Genomic DNA, 20,287 nt, shown 5'->3' with positions numbered 1-20,287 from the left:
AACTTTCCACTCTCCTTTCCTTCCAGTGAAGATGATCTCACTAAAATCACGCTCTTCTTGTTTGGGCAAGCTCTCGGTTTGATCCTCTGCTTTGGAGACCCACTGATTTCATGCCTACATACACCTACTGGTGTCACCTGCTGTGGGGCCTTTCATTAACAACTGCCAAAAATGGAGAAGATGCAACCTTAAAAGTCCCTGAGGTATCCCATCTTAGTCTTAGCACACTGTTTGCAAAGCTTAAAGAATTTTTTTAAGTCCTTTCTTCCAGAGGACTAAATGTATTCACACTGGAAAAGTGAGAAAATAAACATGTTTATACATTTATTATATACAATAGTAAGGCACAAATTTAAACAGCAAAGAATAAGAAATCTTTGGCTGACCAACAGTATCAACATTTACTGGGGGTGACACATAACGTTCTTTGTTTTCCCCGCTATGTACAAATAACCCTCCAGCTGTACAACGCTGTACACAAACTTCTCTATACAACCAACAACAATAAAAAATGACAGTATTTTACAACTAGTTACCACCAATGTCACCTGGAATGGCTACAGCACAGTTTCCCAAAAACACAAAACAGTTCCAAGAACTGGGAAAGCCAGCACAAAGGGAGCTGCGCCGCTCTGCTGAGCGGGACTGACATATGGCAGTAGTATTCCATGCAAGTCCTGCCAGCACTTGGGCTGCAGGGAGACACACTGGTCCTCCAGACCTTCCCTCCAGGAAAACTAACATCTTTTGAGTTCAACACCATTGGTGAGAATGAACCTTTTGGTTTATTTGAGCTGTTGCCTACAACAAGAGTTGCCTACACACTGTCTCTAACAGTTTCCTATATGTGACCATGAATCTGGGGCAGCATAAAGTGTAAAGCCAGCTTTGGAAAGCAGAAACTGGAGAGACTGTGGTCTCCACAAGGAGGAGTGCTGTACTCTAGCTGACTTGGAGAAATCCAGCTGAACCACTACCAAACATAACTGAGAGCTGATCCATGCTGATCCAGGACTGTTTCTCCTGGATGCCTCAGTGTCTGCCTGCACACAACTTACTAAAGAGTTTCAGCAAAAAAAATATTACAGCTGGTAATAAAATGCTTAGGGATATCCAAGCACCTGGGTATCCTTATTTCTTGGATAAAAAGTAATGCAATTAAATAGTAACCAATATTTTACTTGTATTCCCTTGATTTGTCTTTCTCCTGCCCCATTCTTCCCACAGACACTTGAGGAAGGGCCATGGAGGTGGGTCAGTGGTGATGTCACGCACGGTCCTGGCTTTTATGCAAACAATTACAATGTTTAAATTAACTCTAGAGAAAAAAATAAAATTATCTTACAAGGCATATATTAAGCTGCATAATATCTTCCAAGGATTTTATACCTTTGGTTTCACAATGCAAAGCTGCTAATACTTGAAACACACAGTTTGCTTCCTGCACAACTGACCTACCACTATGTTTAACAAGTGCAAAACTCAGAAAGAGGGTGACAACAACATACGTCTAATTCTAGGTACACGCAAAAATAAGTGCATAGCTTTAACATAGCAATTTTGTTCTTTTTCATAAAAAAGTTATCAGCCAGGCAGTTTTGAGCACAAGGCTCTGGCCTGTGAAGGCTTTGAGTTCACAAGGATTCAGTTTTCGGTGAAAGCAGAGTTTAAAATGCCTGGTGTTCTCAACAGACAAGGGCTCTGATTTGTTTCCTATGGGAAGAAGTGACTTTGAGCCAGCCCTGAGTGCATGATTACTTCTAGCAACCATCACTTTTCCACTCTAGGCAGCTTCACATTAGATCCCATCACTCTTTTTCCCACAGCCAAGCTCTCCTTAAAGTCATTATGGTGCACCACAAGGCTCAGGAATCACAAAGCCAATACAGAAATGCCTCACATAGGAAAATTTCCCTATCGGCATGTGCAGTGCACGAAGCCACAAGTAACACAGCGGGTGAGTTGGCTGCCTCTTACTGAATTCAGGGACAAAGCTGAAAATGAGAAATGTTCCACCCTGGGTAAAATAAGGTGAAAAAAACGTGCAGCGCAGCACAGAAAACACATGATGCTCACGTACTGCTTTGCAGTTAAGCCCATCCCAGCCTGCTCCTACACCCTTTAATGTCCAGTCCCACATCAGCTTGAACAGCAGGTTTGTATGCTCAAGGAAGGTAGGATTTGGCTATAAGAATTGAAAGTAAGGAAAAATCTTGTTTTTACCACAAACACACTCATCCTTCCAATACTATGAACCAGTGCCCAGAAAGAGGTATCTTCTGATGTCACATGCAAACCCAGCTTAACTCCTCTAAAAACACACCCATGCAGCTCCCCTCTGAAGGAACTCTATAGCGCACAGCCCCTTAGGGAGCTGCTGGGATACTCCCCCAACTTTCCCTCCTGAAACCTTCCTATGGTTACAACAGGGTTCGCTTCAGAAGGGTCCCTCCCCCCTCTTCTACATTCATCCACCAGGAGAATTCCAGCCAACAACTGCTCCTACCAAAAAAAGAAGTCTCAGCAAGCTCTGAGGTTGCGAGACATGAATATTTGTACTGTAAATTTGGCTCCAAGAGAAACACTTGTCCAGCCAGGAAAGAGGCACCTGACCTGCCTGCCCAGGAAAACCACACCAATGCCACTCAAACAAATACTTATAAGAACCTGCTGATTACACCTACAGACCAATTATTCACAAAAATTAAGTAGTGAAATTTTTGAGATTGAAACTTTTGAGAAATGCATTGATACTGAGGAAGATGTAAGTTTTTCCTGGATTACTAAGAAACTCACTCTGGCCTCCAAAGAGATGGGATTTCGCTTCCTGTCCTGGTTGCAGAGGCAGGAAAACAGAACGGCAGCATGCAACCAGTCTGTAACTTCAGTACTTTCTCTTTATGCCACAAAACACAGTTTCCTTTTTCCTCAACGATCTCCTTCTCACACCACTCTCCATTTTCAACGACCCCTTCTGTTCAGAAAATCCCGGATGTTCATTTCATTGCTCCTCTTCAGTGCTCTTGACTTCTCACCCGGTCAAAAGTCTCAACATATCAGACTCTAGCTTCAATTTGGGCATAAACTCCATCTTTTTCACACTCTCAGGGTTAGTTTTTAATGTTGGCACACCAAGGACCATCTTGGGCCTAGCTGTACACACACAAAACCCCAGAGATGCTGTCCTCTGCTCAGATGAGGACTTCCATCATGTCTGTATCTGGAAACTCAGGCTTGTGGAGCAGGCTGCTCACTCTGCCTTTGCTGTCAGGCAGCTTCCCGTGGCTGGAGTTCTCTGTAATGGAAAGAAGGGAAAGTTAGTCTTCATCCCAAATGCAACAGCAAATTGTTCAAAGCAAATATCAACCCATTCCTGGAAGGTAGGGCATGTATTACCTGTACATCCTACATACTGAAAGCCAAATTTGTTCAGGACACTAGGAACGTGTGATGCTGAATTCCCTGCACAATGACAGCAGGTGTCAGTGTGCACAGACCCCCGAAGACAGGCACAAAGATGGTATTTAAGAGATACAGACCAAAGAACCTCATTAGCTAAAATCATAGAATGGTCTGGGTTGGAAGGGATGCTAAAGACCATCTAGTTCTGTGATAGTCAGCTCTTTTAATGATACATAGCACGTTTTTAGAGGGAAAGCTTGCTTTTGAGAGGAGATGAATGTGTAAGAAACAGGCTTTTTCAAAATAATGTCCATAAAATAAATGTCTCCTTTGCTAGGCTGCAAACCAGCAGTTTCCACCTTTCAAAAATAATTAAAATTCTACTTCTCCATCCCCCGTAAAAAAAAAGATCTCCACTTTCTCCTTAATATTTCCCTCAGCTTTCCTTTAAAAATTAGGGAGAAAATTGTGATTTAACTAACCATGGTTTCAGTTGAAAAAAAAGAGAAGAGTCTGAGTATGTGAGCAGGTGTGGAGTGTTTTCATGGTGTGAAACTCTACAGTTTTATATCTGGCAGCACGAATAATTGCAAACTCTGCCTGCCACAGGTGAACAAAGCCCTACAGAAGCTGCCAAGCACAAAGCTCTGCAAAGCCACTCTGGGCGGCCTTAGGAAGTTCTCTCTCAACAATTTTAGTTTCCTTGAAGAAACCTCCACTGCACCTTACAAACTGTGGCAGCATCACATACACACACCTTGCCCCATTAATACTGATGTGTCTCTGGGGGTTGCTGATAGCCCTGGGGGTGCTGACATTTTGCACTGACACAGGGATCTGGCAGAGCTCACCCAGTTTCTCACTGGCCACTCGTGTCCCCAGGGGCCGTGGGGCTGGGCTGTGTGATGGGGTGGTACCCAGGCGTCCCCGGCCAGGGAAGGAGGCGGTGGCAGGCCAGAAGAGCTCAGCAGTTTTGTCCGTCTGGGTGCTGCTGTCTTTGCTGCCCGTCTTCGCGTGGGAGGCTGCCGGCACTGGGACGGGCATGCAAGACAAGGAGGGCAGAGGAGGAGGCTGTGAAGAGCCTGATGGGTGGTCATGGTGCTCCTTTCCCAAGAGCAGCCCTGAAAACACATAGGGGTCAGTCATATCCTGGCTCAAACACATGTGCTGTCCCCCATCCCACCCTGGAGCTACAAGACACTGGGTATGTCTCAACTCATTTAGTTTGGCTTAGCTTTTTCCCTTGATGCTGCTTCTTCTGGCATCCATATGTACTTTCCTACAAAACAGCTTTTTGAAAGCAGCTTCCCCTCCCTGCCTCCCCTTGTGCACACCCATCCTAGTGGCACTTACTCCTGACACAGCCTCGCACACCTCCACACCCCCATCCTATGTGGCCCCAAACAAAAGGCAGTCCAACACTGATTTTCACATCTGATCTGCCACATCACATCATGCTGTCCCATCCAAAGGGATGCTCACCCTCTTGATTAACTTTATTCAGGCTTTATTTCTAGCCCAAAATTGTTATTTACTCCCATGAAGTTGCAAACATTGTGTGCTTGTATCTGGGAAGACTTCCCTCAACTGTGGCTTTCTATAATCAGTGCAGAATGATTTAATATGAATAAAAATGTAATTAAGATACAATGCAAGGTTAAAGAATGACTGATTTTTGACTTAAGCACAAGGACGCACATTCTGCCCATGGAAAGTGCTCTGGAAATGAGCTGTCAGGGTAATGTGTGCCAAGGCACTTTTGCTAAGCTCAAGCAGAAGGATTATGACAGAGTAATGGATGAGCCAAAGCTTAAACTGAACTCACCTATGCTTCCCTTCCAGAGCTTTTCTTCCTTCCTCTCCTCAGCTATCTGGTTGCTGGTGAGCGAGGTCTGGCGCGAATGCACACCTGTAGCAGCAGCGATGGAGGGCACGGACCGAGCCGGCCGCAGGCTGGCACTGTCAGCTTTCCCAGGGTCCTTTCGTGACCGCTGCTGAAGGACCTTGATCATGGCATCCTTCTCAATTATTTTGGCATGGAGATTCTTTATTCTGCCAAAATATGAATGCTCTGCTTACAGGAATGGAAAAAACATTCATATGGGCAGGTCTCCACACCCAGGGGCAGCAGGGAGGCCTCCAGGGCAGATGCCCTGCTGTTCTGTTCTCTCTGGTTTTGAGATACTTGGACAAGGCAGCTCCTAGCAGTTCCTCCAAGGATAACCATGCACTTCAAAACAGACAGCATTTCTAGCTATTAAGCCAAAACTTTTCTGCAAGGTTAACTGAACCCATCTATGCTATGGTTTTACTAACCCAGCAGGAGCAGTGGGCAGTGTCTTAAGCACATTGTTATGTTCACAATACAAACACACAGGCAATTTTCACCCCTGTAATACATCAGGGCCAAATCTGGAAACTATGCTTTGGCAGACTGAGTTAACCCCAAGATTCAGGTCTGTTGTCAGCTGGAGTGAAGACATGCTGAAGTGAGTGGAAAGGTTCCTTTTGGTTTCTGTAAGAAAAAAAAGTCTGAGCTCTTCCTTCTCCCTCACTGCTGCAGAAACGATCAGCACATGGTGTTCAGAGCTGAGCAAAGATCGCTACTTCTCTCATACAGACCCTGAAGACTCTCAAATCACTAAAAAAATGGGATTATCTGAACTCTTCTCCAGGAATGTTTAACACCAAATCATACTGAACAACTACCAAACTGTATTTTTCAAAAATGTGTACACTGTGACAGTCAAATGGCTAGCCTGACTGTGCTGCACAATATAAAATACAATGCAGGTGCATTTTGTGAAGCAGTGAAAGCATTAGTTTTCATCATCACATGTTTAATTAACAATGTAAATACAAGATGCTAATCTATATTTATGAAGCCAGTGGCAAAACTCCACTACTTCCCTGGAAGTAGGAGTAGCTTGCATCTGTGAGTGAAAAACAAAACCCAAACCCAGTAAAAACAATCACTGGTGTTTTCCAAAAGCAACAAACACACCTTCTTTATAAAAGTGTCTGCACATTTGTGTCCTTGCATGACAGACTACTTTTAATATTGGAACAGCCTCTGTTTTGTAAAAATGTTGGGTTTGCCACGGAAGGCTTAACAAGAAGATAGGGAGGAAGTTATCTAATGACAACAACTCTTTAATCCCTGTTTGAATGCTGAAGAGCAAAACTAAGTCAAAGTGAAGCCAAGCCCATTCTTTCTGGGCACGTAGGAAGGAACAGAAGGGCATCCTGGTTTATCTGAACCCAGCCCCACCACCACAGCAAGGAGGAATGGCACAGCATCCCTTACGTGTACTCCATGTCCTGGCAACGGCGGTTGGCTGGGGCCGAGGCATCCCTGGAAAAGAGGGTCACCACAGTGAGTCAGGCTCCTGAGACTGTGAGGGTGGCTTCTGCAAGCGAGATTGAAACTTGCAAAGAAAACCCTAAAGCCACGTTCAAAGAGCAAGCTAGCGACGGTTGCCTGTCAAGCGGGTGGCTCCCTGGCATCGGGGCATCCTGTTGCAGGCTACTCTTGGCTTGGGCTGGGTCATTAATGCCATTAATTTAACTGGGTTAAAGGAACAGAGAGCATGCTGGAGTCATGGGTGACCCATACAGGGCTAACAGCCATCCAGAAGGATAGGGTCAGGCATTAGAGGAACTCACTCGCCAGATCCCAAGTCAACAAGACTACATCATGAACCAGTAACAAAGCTCTACACTTTGGACGTTGAAAAACAGCATAGGAATTGCTGCCTAGACTGGAGTGCAAAAGAAAATTCCATCCTGAGTCACGCACCTAAACACCTTTCAAAGGGAAAACTCATTTTAGGATGTTTTCGGGGGATTTGGTTCCTAGGAAACTGATGTGCGAAGTTAATTATCCCGTCCTCCTGATCACTGGGAAGTCTCACTGCCTCTTGTGCTTTTGGCCACCACGCTCTGACACAGACAAACTGGAGAGAGATAGTCCAGACATATGCAATGTGAATGGGAAAGGGTTTACACTAGGACATGTGAGGAATGGCTGAAGGCAGGAAGTTAGTTCAGACCAGGGAAGATACAACAGGGGCTATCTGTCTTCCAATATATACAAGGCTGAACATCAACTGTGTTCTGTTGCTCATCCTGTATGCCTGGGAAGGACAAGAATCAGTGGAGGTAATTTGCAGTAAAGAAGTTTAGCTTAGCTATCAGGAAAAACATTTTAGTTTGAAGATTAATGAAGTAGTGAAAAAGGAGATTTAGGCAACAAAATTTCCCTTATTACAGGTTTTTAAAACTAGGCTAAACGACCTTGTTGCAGGCCATGGGATGGGTGCAGCCATATACAATGTCCCTGCTCACTCCGCCGGTGTGCTGGGAGGAGCTGCCTTACCTGTGCTGTGTAATTTGGCACCTTCAGACTGCCAGAGGCCATTGCTTGAATCTGGTGCCTAGATCTGATAAACTTTTGGACCTGGTCAGAAGGATAAATCCTGTCTTAACCAACTATTGTATTTCACTGGCATCACACCTTGGACAAGTGCATTAACCCTGGCAGTGCAACTCAGCAGGGAAAGACAAGAAACATCCAGCCTTAAGAAAACACCCATTTTGTGTTATTTCCCCATGCTTTCCATGGTGAACAGAGCTGCCTGCTTGCAGTGAGGTCATCTTACCTCTCCGTTGCTGCTGTGGCTGCAGCATTCATGGCAAAGTGCCGGATCGTACTCTCCTCCAGATATTTCTGCTCCCACTTGGTCATGTCAGCTTCCAAGGCCAGGATCCTCTCCTCCTTCTCCCGCACCAGCTCCATGAGGGCTGGGGCATTATGCTCCGGAAGGCTGCTTGCCTGGTAGCTGCCCTGCCTCTGCCAGTGGAAACAGTGACAGATATTCATGCCCTGCCAAGCATGGGAGATGCTGACCCTTTTTTCCTCAATTTTCTGGCACATACAAAGACATCACCATGTCTTTTGACAGAGGCAGGTGAAAACCCCAGGCTAAACCCTTTAGCTTGCAGGAGAACAGGCAAGTTGACCATATGTGCTTCCCCAGACCATGCTGACAGAAGCAGGGATTTGGCTGCTACCCTGGATATGCAGAGATTTCCTGGGATACCCCAAGCCAAGGGGAAAAAAAGTTGGTAGAAAAAGAAGCAATGAAGCTTTAAAAGATACATTCTTCTTGCTAGGACTTCATGCCCATGGCTGGGCAGTGCTGAGGATGGACAGGCAGTTATTTGCAGAGGGTTTATATATTGAAGCTGAAAAAAAAGCACCTTGTGACCTAGTTACATGGCACCCCATTTAAAGCAGCAGCTGGGAGAATACCCCAGACATGCATTTAAGCTTGTCCCTTCTGGCACATTAGTTCTCTTGTGCCCTCAGGGGATGCTTTCTGTGGTGTAACAGCTAACTTTCTAACTAGAGGGGCAGAAGATCCCCAGGCACTGTGGAGTGGCTCCCATTGGATGCTGACAAGCAGCAATGGGTGCGTAACTCTTTCCATCTATTCTGCAAGGAAAGTGCTTGTCCAGGCAGGATTTATTCCACCCAGTTACAACACTTAATTAAGTCACCTAAGCAGCATGGGTAGCTACCCTGAGCTTCTCTCACTGCTGATAGAGAGCAGAGGCAGATGGAGATCCACTCCTTGGCTCAGCAGAGGGATGAGTGCACACTGAGGGGAGAGGCATGAACCTCTGGGAGAACTCAGTAGAAACAAATTCATTTTTAAATAAAAAATGCAAGAGATTTGTTATACTCCATGGTGAACAGTATTGTGCTAAAGAGGAAACCATGTCTCAGGAGCACTGGCTTCTCATTCATGCTGCACCTTGAAGTTCCACTGGCAAAGCTGTACCACCGAAACTAGAGATACCAGGGAAGGGCTGCAGCCTTTGCCTCTGGTGCAGTAATAACGTGTTTGGAAGATGCTTTCTGGAAATGCAATATGAATCAGCCCTTGGAAACAACGGCTGTGACTCTGCTCCTGCAAAAATACAGTCAAATCTCTGGCAGGAAGGTACTATTTTGGAAGTGTGGTCCTGATGGTATCTTGGGACATCACAGGTGCTTGTCATCTTCTGAGTCAAAAACATCTGCCAGCCCTGAACACTGAGCCTGCAACGCTGACTGAAAGAGTTTGTTTATTGGTCCCAATTTGTGTGTCAGTGGTATCAGTGATAAGGAAGATTTGCCACTTGGACTCAGCTACCAGCAAGCCAGGGACAGAACAGATTCTGGCTCATCGTCTCCTTGTGTGCTGGGTCTCTTCTGCTGACTCTGGTAAAAATGAGAAAATAAAATCTCCTTTTTCTCTCTGCAATGAGAAAATATTTCAGTAGCTATAACTTTGATAACTCAAAGAAGACAGCTCTGAAGCAAAAAGCTGGGGTATTTTGATGCCACATGATTCTCTGCAGTGCTGTGGCTCATAAACAAACAGTATGGATAACAGTAGTAAAAACACCCCGAAGTTTTCTCTCAAAGCTGATACATGAGACAAGAAGTTAAGAGTATCTTTCCTCTTAAAACTTACTAGATGGAATGGGTGCTGGCATTTGAAAACTATGTCAACTTAAAGGCCAATTCCTAATTACACTGCCAAAAAAATTTTAAAATGAAAGAATCTGTAAGTTACAGAGGAATTTTCTGCCAAAGTGAACAGACATAGCCTGAACTCCCAAGACAAGGACTTGAGCGACAGTGTATCTCTGTTACTTAATATATCAATTTGTCTCTATCCCCAGCCTTTCTTAGTTCTAGTTTTATCTTCACTTGAATTTTAATTGTACTTTTCTCAGATGTCCTTTTCTCAAATGGCATTAGCATGTCATACCCCATGTAATTCCTTTGTTAAACAGGAAGAGAGTTGGCTAAGGGGGAACTGAGAAGACTTGAACACCAAGCCCAGGGTGGACTGGGCAAGAAAGACTTAACACACTTCTATGGCAGCAAGAAAGAGCCAAGATGAATGAGAAGGGCCTGCAGGGAGAAGCAGCAGAATGATACCTTGGCAAAGCTGCTGGGGGGCCTTGCCCTGCCCTGGGGCTGCTGGAAGGAAGGGGATGCTCTCAGGTCTGGCCACCTCATGACTCTGCAAACCACTGACACTGACCCTGACCGTAGAGCTATTTGCCAATGGCATACTGCCAGCAGGATCAGCCCCTCTGCTTTCTGGCAGCACAAGCTCTGTGTAACAGCTGCTTTGGTGTCCACTAATGGCTTATAAATAAGGAAAGGTTATAGTAGCAGATGCGTGTGATGACAGATACGAATGAGCCCTTCAGGAGTTCCAGGAGCATCATGCTTTGCTTATGTTGCTGGTTTTTCCCCAAGCTGTAGTTTGATACATTTAGCGTATCTGCTCACTCTCCTCCAGAGCCAATGCCCACCTATTTGGCACTTGGTACAGGCTGCAGCCTGGAAATTCTCCCTGCAACCTCCTCATGCTTTATCTTTTTCCCGTTCAGAGACGACTGGACTTGGGACTTAGGGATGAAGGTGTTATAACAAAGGAATAACTGTGCATAAAATATAAGCATAACAATACTCCTCTAAGGACACAGGGCTGCCAAAAAACAAGGGGACACACAGAAATGCCAATCTATACTCCTAGCCCATTCTGGACTGGATTGATACATAAATAATTTATTGTCTGAAGATGGCATCACTTGGCTCCAGATCTGTCATGGGTTGAGGTTTCCGTGAACCACATACATCAAGCTTTGCGCAGAACAAATAAGGGCCTAGGTCTTGCCCCTACCAGCTTCTACATCATCCCACTTGGCTTTTTCAATGAAACATCAGCTAAAATTTTTGGGATAAATCTCACATGTACCGCACCTTTCCTCCTTCTCTGTGGAGCTGAGTTTTGCACAATCTGTCATTGCTAGAGAGAGAAACCTGGAAGGACATTTTCCCCTGCCTGCCCTTGGGCAGGGGAGCCAGGACATCCCAGCCCAGCAGCAGGCAGGGCTCAACTGTGTCCAGAGTCCCATAGCAGAAAGGCCGCATACTCTGCTGAAGATCAGGAATAAGAATCATAGAGTGGATTGGGTTGGAAAGGACCTTCAAAGATCATCTAAATCCAGCCCTCCTGTCACGGGCAGGGAAAACTTCACAAGCTCCAAGCCCCATCCAACGTGACCTTGAACACTTCCAATGATCCAGGACCCTATCCAAATGAATGGTTTGGAGGAAAGCCCAACAACCTGAATCCAAAAGCAAGGTGGCACCTGGCAGGGATGCAAGTGACCATCTCTGTTAAAATCAACACCAAAGGCCCCATGCTGGGGTCCTGCCCATATCACCCTGTCCTCACCTGCTGCATCCTCAGCGAGTCCAGCTCTCGCTCCAGGCGTGTGCGCAGCCGCCGCTCCATCTGCTCCCTCTTCTCGCAGGCCGCCTGCAGCTGTGTGAGCGCCTGCTGCAGCTTTTCCACCTTCTCCACATAGGCCTGCTTCCTGCGCAGCTGTGGGGTACAGGGGGTCAGCAGTCTGGAGGGCACTGTACCCCACCCCTCGGCCACTGGGACCCCTGTGCACTGGCAGGCATGCACTGAGCTCGAGCATGGCTTTGGTCATTTGCTTCCAAGAGTTTTCCTGGGGAAAGGATAGTGCCTCTTTGATGGGCAGGGAATGTGCACAGCAAGCATTGCTGGGGCAGATCTACCCTTTTCGGAAGGAATGCTGCCCAGATCTTCCACTCACTGGGAATCTGCTAAACATGAACCCCCCTGGCCATTTCTAAGCAAGAGCTGTCACGTTGGTGGATACTATTTGGGCAAACGCACAGGCTGGACCCAGTTAAGAGGAATCCCCGTGGATTTTATTGACTGGTGACACTTGGCACACTGCCTGCACCCAGAGGGGCTCTTTTTTCACTCTTGCATATTTGCTCAACACAGGTGGAACAAGTGGAGTGCCAGCAGCCAGAAGCTCTCCACCTACTTTATCCTGCTCACAGGCTTGTCCATGCTGATCTGGAGATGGTATGTCCAGGCAGCTAAAGCCAGGCCCTCTTTACCTCTATAATGCAATTACTGAAGGGCTAAACATGACACAAGGATTGTGCAATGCAGGGTTTTACAACCAGAGATTGCTCAAGCAGCATACCCCAAAAGGGGTATGAATTCCTCTTCTGTCACCCTAAATCCATCCATGTCACAGGTGAAGTGAAACAGGCTTGCTCACAGCAAAAGCACAGCTTGGTCTAAACAAACCTCCCTAACAAGTGGCACCAACAACTGGCAGAGTGACCTCCTTATCCTTGCTGCAATCTAGGCTAATGCTTACAGCTCCCTGGGCTTTCCATGAAAATTAATGAGATTATAATCCCCACTAGTCTCTGGCAGCAGCATGAAGACTGCATTCCTCAGGAGCTCACCACTTGGCAAGACCCACAGAGCAGAGGCTTCTTGCAGAATGTGCTATTTTGGCAGTAGGAAGGTGTTTGTGTCACCTCCAGCCACACCAGCGTGCATCAGAGAGGGCTGGGGAGCTCCCTTAGGGTCTCTCTTTGGCAGCAGACCTCATCTGCTCTCCCGTGTCCTGCCAAATGCTGCAGGGTCCATCTGTATCACAGCAGCCACAACTTGGCTTTGGAGCAGTCCCCTAAGCCCCAGGGTTCACACACTCACACACCTCTGCCCTTGTGGGTGAGGCGATGCTCACGTGTCCACTGCCTTCGAAAACAATTCTGCAGGAGATGTGCAACAAGACAGTTCTCACATTCATAAATTTATAAGGAGGTTCTCGAGCCAATTCTGACTTTTCTATTCTGCATGTAGATTCATAAGCAAAAAAAAAAAAAAAAAATCACACATGCATTTAAAACACAAAATAGAAAATGTTGTAATTCAAATTAATTTGGGTTGCATGGAAGCATGGATCCATAAGGGAGGGGCGACTACAATCAGAGACATGTGACATTAAGCTCCAACACCTCACAGACACACAGACTCCAAAAAACCTCAAAACTGGATGGCACCTGGAGAGGTACTAATCTATCCTCCCACTGCATGGTAGGATCAACTGTACATAAAACCTGGCACATATCTGTATAAGCTGTTTACAAAATCATCCAGGGGTAGGAACTACACAACCTATCCCTGTAAACTACTTCACAGCTTATTTTCCTTTACTGCCAGAAAACTTTTACATTAATGCCTAATCTAGCTTTCTCTTATGCAATTTAAGCAAATTACTTCTTGTTCTATTTCCAAACTGTGATCTATTAGAGCAAGAAGCATTTAATTAAACAATTCACTTCTTCACTACATCAGCAAACTTGCCTGAACACTGCCCTTGTCCTAGGGATTAGAAAAATAAAGATAAAGAAGAGCTAAGGCTAAAAGGGGATGATCCAAGCAAATAAATCTGAGTAAAGATGAGTGAGTCTTGGAAAAATATCTGTGCTAGAAACATAACTCCAGTTTGAACAATCAAATTCTATAGATATGAGATTTGAATGAATTTGAATTATGAGACTGTAAGAGATGGAGAATCCACTATCACTCTAAGTAGATTGTTTCAGTGTTAATTACTCTTAACTCCTTATTTCCAGCCGGACTTGCTCAGCTTCAGCCTCCAAACACTGCATCTCATTATTTCCTCTTATATTAAATAGCAGTATTTATCTCTCTGACAACAATCCCTTCTTCATCCATCCCTGGATGGATGAAGGGAGAGCAGCAGATATTGTCTACTGTGGTGGCTGGTGTGGGGTCTGTAGCTCAGACCCAGGAAACCATAACCGGTTCGGACAGATGGTCCCGGGAGGAACCGTCTTCCCGGGGCCCGTGTAGTTTTCCCTCAGCCACGGGAGTGCCTTTGCAGAGAGGCTGTCAGCCCTTTAGTGATTCAGCAAGAGTGATTTCAGCTCTTGTTCTGTGAGGCAAACCCCAGGCCAGACCAGGAGGAGAGAGACGAGAGGCTCGTATAGCAATTCCACATGAGGCAGCTTTATTAGCCTGCACCCCGCGAAGGGGAGGCCAGGGACGAGCTCTCCAGTCTCACAAGGGCAGAGGGCTAGATCTTTTAGGGGTACAGGGGTGGGTGTGAGAGGGTAAAAGCCAGTGGGTTACAAAGGATCTGCATAGGATCTCCAAGAGGATCATGGGTCTGTGTCCTCTCTCGCTGTAACTGAAAGGTGGCTCCCTTTTCCAGGGGGATTCTGCTGGGAGGTTATGCAATCTCCCTATCTCAGCAGGCCTCCCTCCAGGGCAGAGGCTGGGCATACCCCACAGTCTACCTCGACTTCAGCAAAGCTTTTGATACTGTCTCTCACAACATCCTCATAGGTGAACTCAGGAACTGTGGATGAGTGGACAGTGAGGAGGATTGAGAATTGGCTGAAGAGCAGATCCCAGAGGGTGGCACAGGGTCTGGTTGGAGGCTAGTCACTAGTTGCGTCACCCAAGGTTCAATATTGGGCCCAGCATTGTTTAACCTATTAATCAATGACTTGGGTGAAAGGGTAGATGCCTCCTCAGCAAGTTCCCTGCAGATATAAAGCTGGGAGGAGTTGCCGATACTCCAGAGGGCTGTGCAGCCCTTCAGAAGGACCTCGACAGGTTGGAGAGATGGGCAGAGAGGAACCATCTGAAATTCAACAGGGGCAAATGCAGAGCACTGCACTTGGGGAGGAATAGCCCCATAGTCTAGTACAGGGTGGGGGCTGACCTGCTGAAAAGCAGCTCTGAAGAGAAGGACCTGGGGGCTCTTTACTATGTAGGTGACCAAGCACTGCAACAGATTGACCAGAGAGGTTGTGGCGTTTCCCTCACTGTAGATAATCAAGAACCATATGGACAAAATCCTGTGCCATGTGCTCTAGGATGACCCTGCTTGAGCAGGGAGGCTGGACCAGACAACCCACTGTGGTCCCTTCTAATCTTACCCATTCAGTGATTCACATTCATGTGCATGGACCGAAGCTCAGCCAACTTTTCCCTTTAATTCCTCCCAGCAAAGAACAGCTTCTGGACCCCAAATAAATTGTACAGCTGCTTTCTGAGTCCTCTCCAATTATTCAGTTTTCTATTCAAAGCATGGAACAGATACTGATTCCAGCAGCAGTCTGCTAAATGACATGTGGTGATAATACCACCTACACATGTTGAATTAAATCCTTCTACTAGCAGGCACTCAGGATAATGCAGATTTACATAGCAGACTATCTTATGTTAATTCAACTTAGTAGCTATTGCTTATTTCTCAGGGCTTGATTTAAAACGCTGTTAATTACATGCCAGTGGTAGAAGAAATCTGGATGGATTTACAAAGCAGTGCATGAGCTAGAGCTCAGTTAACAATAATAACAGTCATTTTGATTTGACTGAATTTGCGTTTTCTTCAATATATTGCCAACTATAGTAAAAATCCCTGCTTTAAAATGAAGGTTTAACACTGCAGTTTATCTTCTGCATGTGTCTAATTAAGATCCAGAAACACTGGAGACTGTTGAAAAGGTGCTCTGATTCAGCCATGAAACAAGACAAAAGGGAAAGTGAGTGATGGAACTTGGGCACATGCTGGCAGTCTCAGATTAACTGCACTTCACCCAAGCTGCCTGACACTGCCTTGAACAATTAAAACACAGCAGCTGGGCTAAAATTCATTTGAACTGCCCGAAGAATGAAAAAAGAAGTTAAAAGGTACCAGATCGACATGGGTTAGTCAGGCTGAGGACTCTGATATACTCTGACAAATACCACTGCATCACTTTCATATATGTCACCTCTGAGATCTACCATGCCCCAGGCAGGAGATTACCACCTCTGTAACACCTACAGTGCCCCAGGCAGGAAGTTACCACCTCCATAACACCTGCCATGCCCTGGGCAGGTTAGGAGCTCCCTAGAGGGGAGCATCTAACCTATCCTCAGCTCTACCAGTCCACAATCCAGGATCCAGCAGAGGCACATTTCTGTTGGATGACTAGAGTAAAACCTGACTGCTGCCCAGCTCTTAGGGCCCTAAGGCTGCAAACATATTTACTACAACACAGCAGGCATAAGGTAGGTTCTTGAACCACCTGCCTGGAAATCACTGTATATGCTTCTGCCTTCACTAGTCTCTACTCAGCAAGTCAATGTTACCTGCCCATACCACACTGGCAGTCTGTGGACCAGACATGAGCTAAACACGATTTCTTCCCATCCCCTGCATGATGCCATGAGTGTAGAAGCAGATGTTGCCACCTAAAACATTCCTTTATTCAGCCCTTTGTAATGAAATGCAAATAGGAAACCTCAGGTAGCATTTAAGCCAAACAGTATCAAGTGAATTATGTACAGATTAAAGATACGCTGGCTCCTGCAGCTACCCTAAAGGGACTACCCCAAATACACCAGGATGGTGAGCAGGCTTTAGGCTAACTAACAAGGGAGCAGTTAAACTTAATGTGATCCTCTTCTTGCTGCCGAGTGCATCCATCCAAGGAAATGGAGTTTTCAAAATGTTTCTAAACAGGGAGTTGGAATGGGCCAATGGTCAGGTACAAAGCAGCAATGCCATCAGCTCTTACATATAGTACCTTAAATCTTCCAGACTCTAAGTAAGCATTGGTTAGCCTAAAAGGGGGTCTGTCACTGCGGTATCATTAGATACCCCAACAAAAATCATTCAAAACTCACTGAGCTCAATTGTCCCTTCATCTTTCCAAGACAATGAATTTAACTGCAGGTATTTGGGAAAGGCTTTCTCTGCTCCTCACAGGACCCTTTGCATCTGTGCACCCAGCAGATTCCTGTGGATTCCCCTCTGCCCTGTGCCAGCTCTGGGGAGGGTGCAGGTGGAAAACGGGGCTCTGAAGGGGAACAGAGCTGCCCAAGATCATGCCAACACTGTGCCAGAGCCTGAACCTCTACCAAATCTGCTAGGGTAATGGTTCACCAATGGCCTTCCCCTCACCAATGACCTGCTCACTCAAGTAGTAAAGATTATGTTTCTTTTACTCCCCATAAAACACTCTCCCTCTGTTGGTCCCATCAACAGAGATTTTAGGGGTCTAAAAGGTCAAAAAGGCCTGTTTTGACAGTCTTGACCGATCTGCAAGAATGCACAGACTTTTAAATAGTTACTAGAGCCACACCTCCTGATTTGAAGATCCTTAAGGAATACAATAAATTGAGACTTTCTTCACCAGTAATGGAGAACTGATAATGTCACTCTTAGTCATAATTAAAACTGAGCATTATTTCTACTTTGAATTCGCCTGGTTTCAGCTTCCACCTACTAGGTATTGTTCTGTCCGTCAGTTTAAAGAGCCCCCTGTGCCTGGGATTTCTCTTCCTATCTGAATACCTATTTTCATTATCAGGCTGATATGATTATTGCTTAAAGACCTCTTGGAGTTTTGGACTTCAGTATGACAGGTTCTCTTCAGCTCTCAAATAAAACCTGTAGCTCTAAATCCTGGTCAGTCTGCTTCCAGCCAGATCAGCAAGACTTTTTAAGATGCGAAGTCACCAAACCCTGCACTACCGTGTTGCTGTGCGTATCTCAAAAGCTTCCCGGTATTATTTGGCAAGGAATGGGATGCAGTAACACCACATGTCTGTATCACAGTCCAGGCCAATGAGTAGTCAGTTTTTAATTCAATTTTTCTGTTAAATCCTACCATTGCCTCAGCCACCAGCTAGTTAAATTTGATCTTGCTTCTGATTACACACTGAAGGATTTGCTCTACACACATCTATGGTCTCCTCTGCTTGCTTGTTTGGCTCAGTACTGTATAACTACACATGTTCTCTATAAAAGGGCCAGTGCAAGCGAAACAGGAAGACCTAGCACCCTGTCGGTAGAAGAGAACCAGGACTTGGATGGAGAAAGGCCTAACCATGAGCCATGTCTATCCCCAGAGCACAGAAATATCGTCCATGCCTCACCTCCTCTTCCAGCTTGATAACCTTGGCTTGTGCATTGTTTAGGGCCTGGTCGAGGATTTCAATGTGCCTCCGCTGGTCCTCATTGGCAGAACGCACAGCTGCCAGCTCCATCTCCAACTTCTCCTTCTCCTTCAAGTGCTCTTTATCTGAAAGAAAGACAAGAACAAGAGCCACTCCATGAGCACAGCTCACCAGGCCACACACCAGAGGTAAGCTGCCACCTCCCTAGGAAAGCAAAAATTACGTGAAGCAGCAGCGAGTAGGGCCTTTACAACACAGTGCTGAGACACAGTGGGCAAGAAGCTTCTACTGCCAGGGCTCAGCCCCTCAGTGCCCAGCCTTACACCAGCAGCAGAAACAAGTGGCAGCTTGGACTGCATCTGCACTAGCAGAGCTTGTGGACCCCAGCACTGCCTCACAGCTCTCCATTCTGCTGAACTGCTAGCACATCCCACAGTAAAATTTTGGCTTGCACCAACTACTCCTTTTTTAAACAACACCGTACATCAAGGGCTGCTTATAGCTGCCAGCTTCAATGCTGCTGCCCTTCTGTAATGGGCAGGAAACCTCAGCCCCATGGATGTGGACTGTGCTGTGCCTCGTGCTTTTTATTTACAAGGATGGAGATCGTGACATACAGAAAATTTGAAGGAGCTGAATAATAAACACAAATCTGTGCTGGAGAGCCTGAAAATGGAAAGAGGGGAAAGCAGTAATGAAGAATATGATAGGAGGCCTCTGCACAGGCTTTCTCTGACCATGCAGAGAAAAGGGAGGCGCCATGGGAGCCATTTCAGCCCTATGGAGATCCTGGGTGACCTTCCAGACCAGCAGGACTTAAAGATCCAATGATCAGTGCTCCCTCCTGTTAAGCATCACAAGAGATTCTAAAGCATGTAGATAATCTCTGTGCTGAAAAATCATCCTTTTTTGGGGTAAGATTTAAAACAACATTAAAAAAGCAAACAACTGGCTAAATTCAGTCAGCTCCGCTCAGATCTTTGTCTTCAGCAACAAACTGCAGGCCCACCATTGACTTTGCTGGCAAGCTGCCTGGGGAAATGCTTGACTCCATCTGCTTCTGCCCTGACAGTGCTGAGAAGCCATTTCTGGGAACATGAGTGTCACAGGCCAATCACTGCATCCCTGATGTCAGAACACAAAGTTAAAGACTGGAGTGAGCAAGGGATCAAGGTTTCATTCAGTGACATCTGAGATTTCAAAATCTGGCCTTTGTTCTGAATGACAACAAAAATAGAGTTGCCTCCAGGAAGGAAATTTCCTCCAAAAATTTACTTGGCATCAATTAATGTTTGTTTTGATTTTTGATTTTTAAAACATAGCATTACATAATCTTATTTTTTAACTGAAATGAAAAGTTGCTTCAAAAACACTGAAACATGGGAAATCTGCCTGTGAGGAGCCAATTCAGTTTTGTTATGCCTCAACAATGGTTGTCAGAGGCATGTGGCGGGAGGGAGTGTACAGGTGCCACTTGCAGGAGACAACTGGGGTAGAGGAAAGCCTCCTCTCTGGGAGACTTCACCTGGCACCACCTCCAATGAGGCAGTCAGTAGGAGACACTGTGGAGGGGCTTCTCCGATCCGGTCGCGAAAAGGTGTCCACCAATGGATGGCACAGGTTGGACTGGACCAATGGTCCCCTGCCAGCAGCTGGACTTTGGGAGGGGCCGGGGGGTATAAAAGCTGCGTCAGGGCTCCCCACTGCTCGCTACTGTTCGCTGCTGCCGCTCGCTCCCTCCTTTGCCCTGGCCCCAGCCTGCCTTCTGGCTCTCGTGCCCTCGCTGGCTTGCCCTCGCACCTGCCCTGCCTCCCTGTGCCCCTGACCATTCGTTACAGTGGGGATTCTGTAACACGATGTATCAAACAAGGAGGCCCGTGGGAAAGAAATATATATGGACGGATTCTTGACAGATGTTTCAGAGATGTTTATTTCTCCAGCCGCATGGCCGGGGCTCTGCCGAGGAACTGCTCAATCACGGGACC

At 46.1% G+C, this 20,287-nt stretch overlaps 1 protein-coding gene across 1 annotated transcript in view; it reads right to left on the bottom strand.

The window, feature by feature from the left end:
- Nucleotides 1-299: 299 nt before the first annotated feature.
- Nucleotides 300-20,287, bottom strand: part of AMOTL1 (angiomotin like 1) — a 76,507-nt gene continuing 56,519 nt past the window's right edge. The window contains 7 exon segments of the mRNA XM_008636797.2: nt 300-3,295; nt 4,254-4,523; nt 5,228-5,454; nt 6,710-6,757; nt 8,064-8,254; nt 11,712-11,861; nt 18,282-18,427. Of these exon segments, the coding sequence (XP_008635019.2) occupies nt 3,192-3,295; nt 4,254-4,523; nt 5,228-5,454; nt 6,710-6,757; nt 8,064-8,254; nt 11,712-11,861; nt 18,282-18,427 (1,136 nt within the window). The 3' untranslated portion in view covers nt 300-3,191.

The sequence above is a fragment of the Corvus brachyrhynchos genome, unplaced genomic scaffold (assembly GCF_000691975.1).
Source record: "Corvus brachyrhynchos isolate BGI_N302 unplaced genomic scaffold, ASM69197v1 scaffold117, whole genome shotgun sequence".
Classification (NCBI taxonomy): domain Eukaryota; kingdom Metazoa; phylum Chordata; class Aves; order Passeriformes; family Corvidae; genus Corvus; species Corvus brachyrhynchos.
Note: the sequence above shows the minus strand (reverse complement) of the source record. Positions and strands in the feature narration are given on the sequence as shown.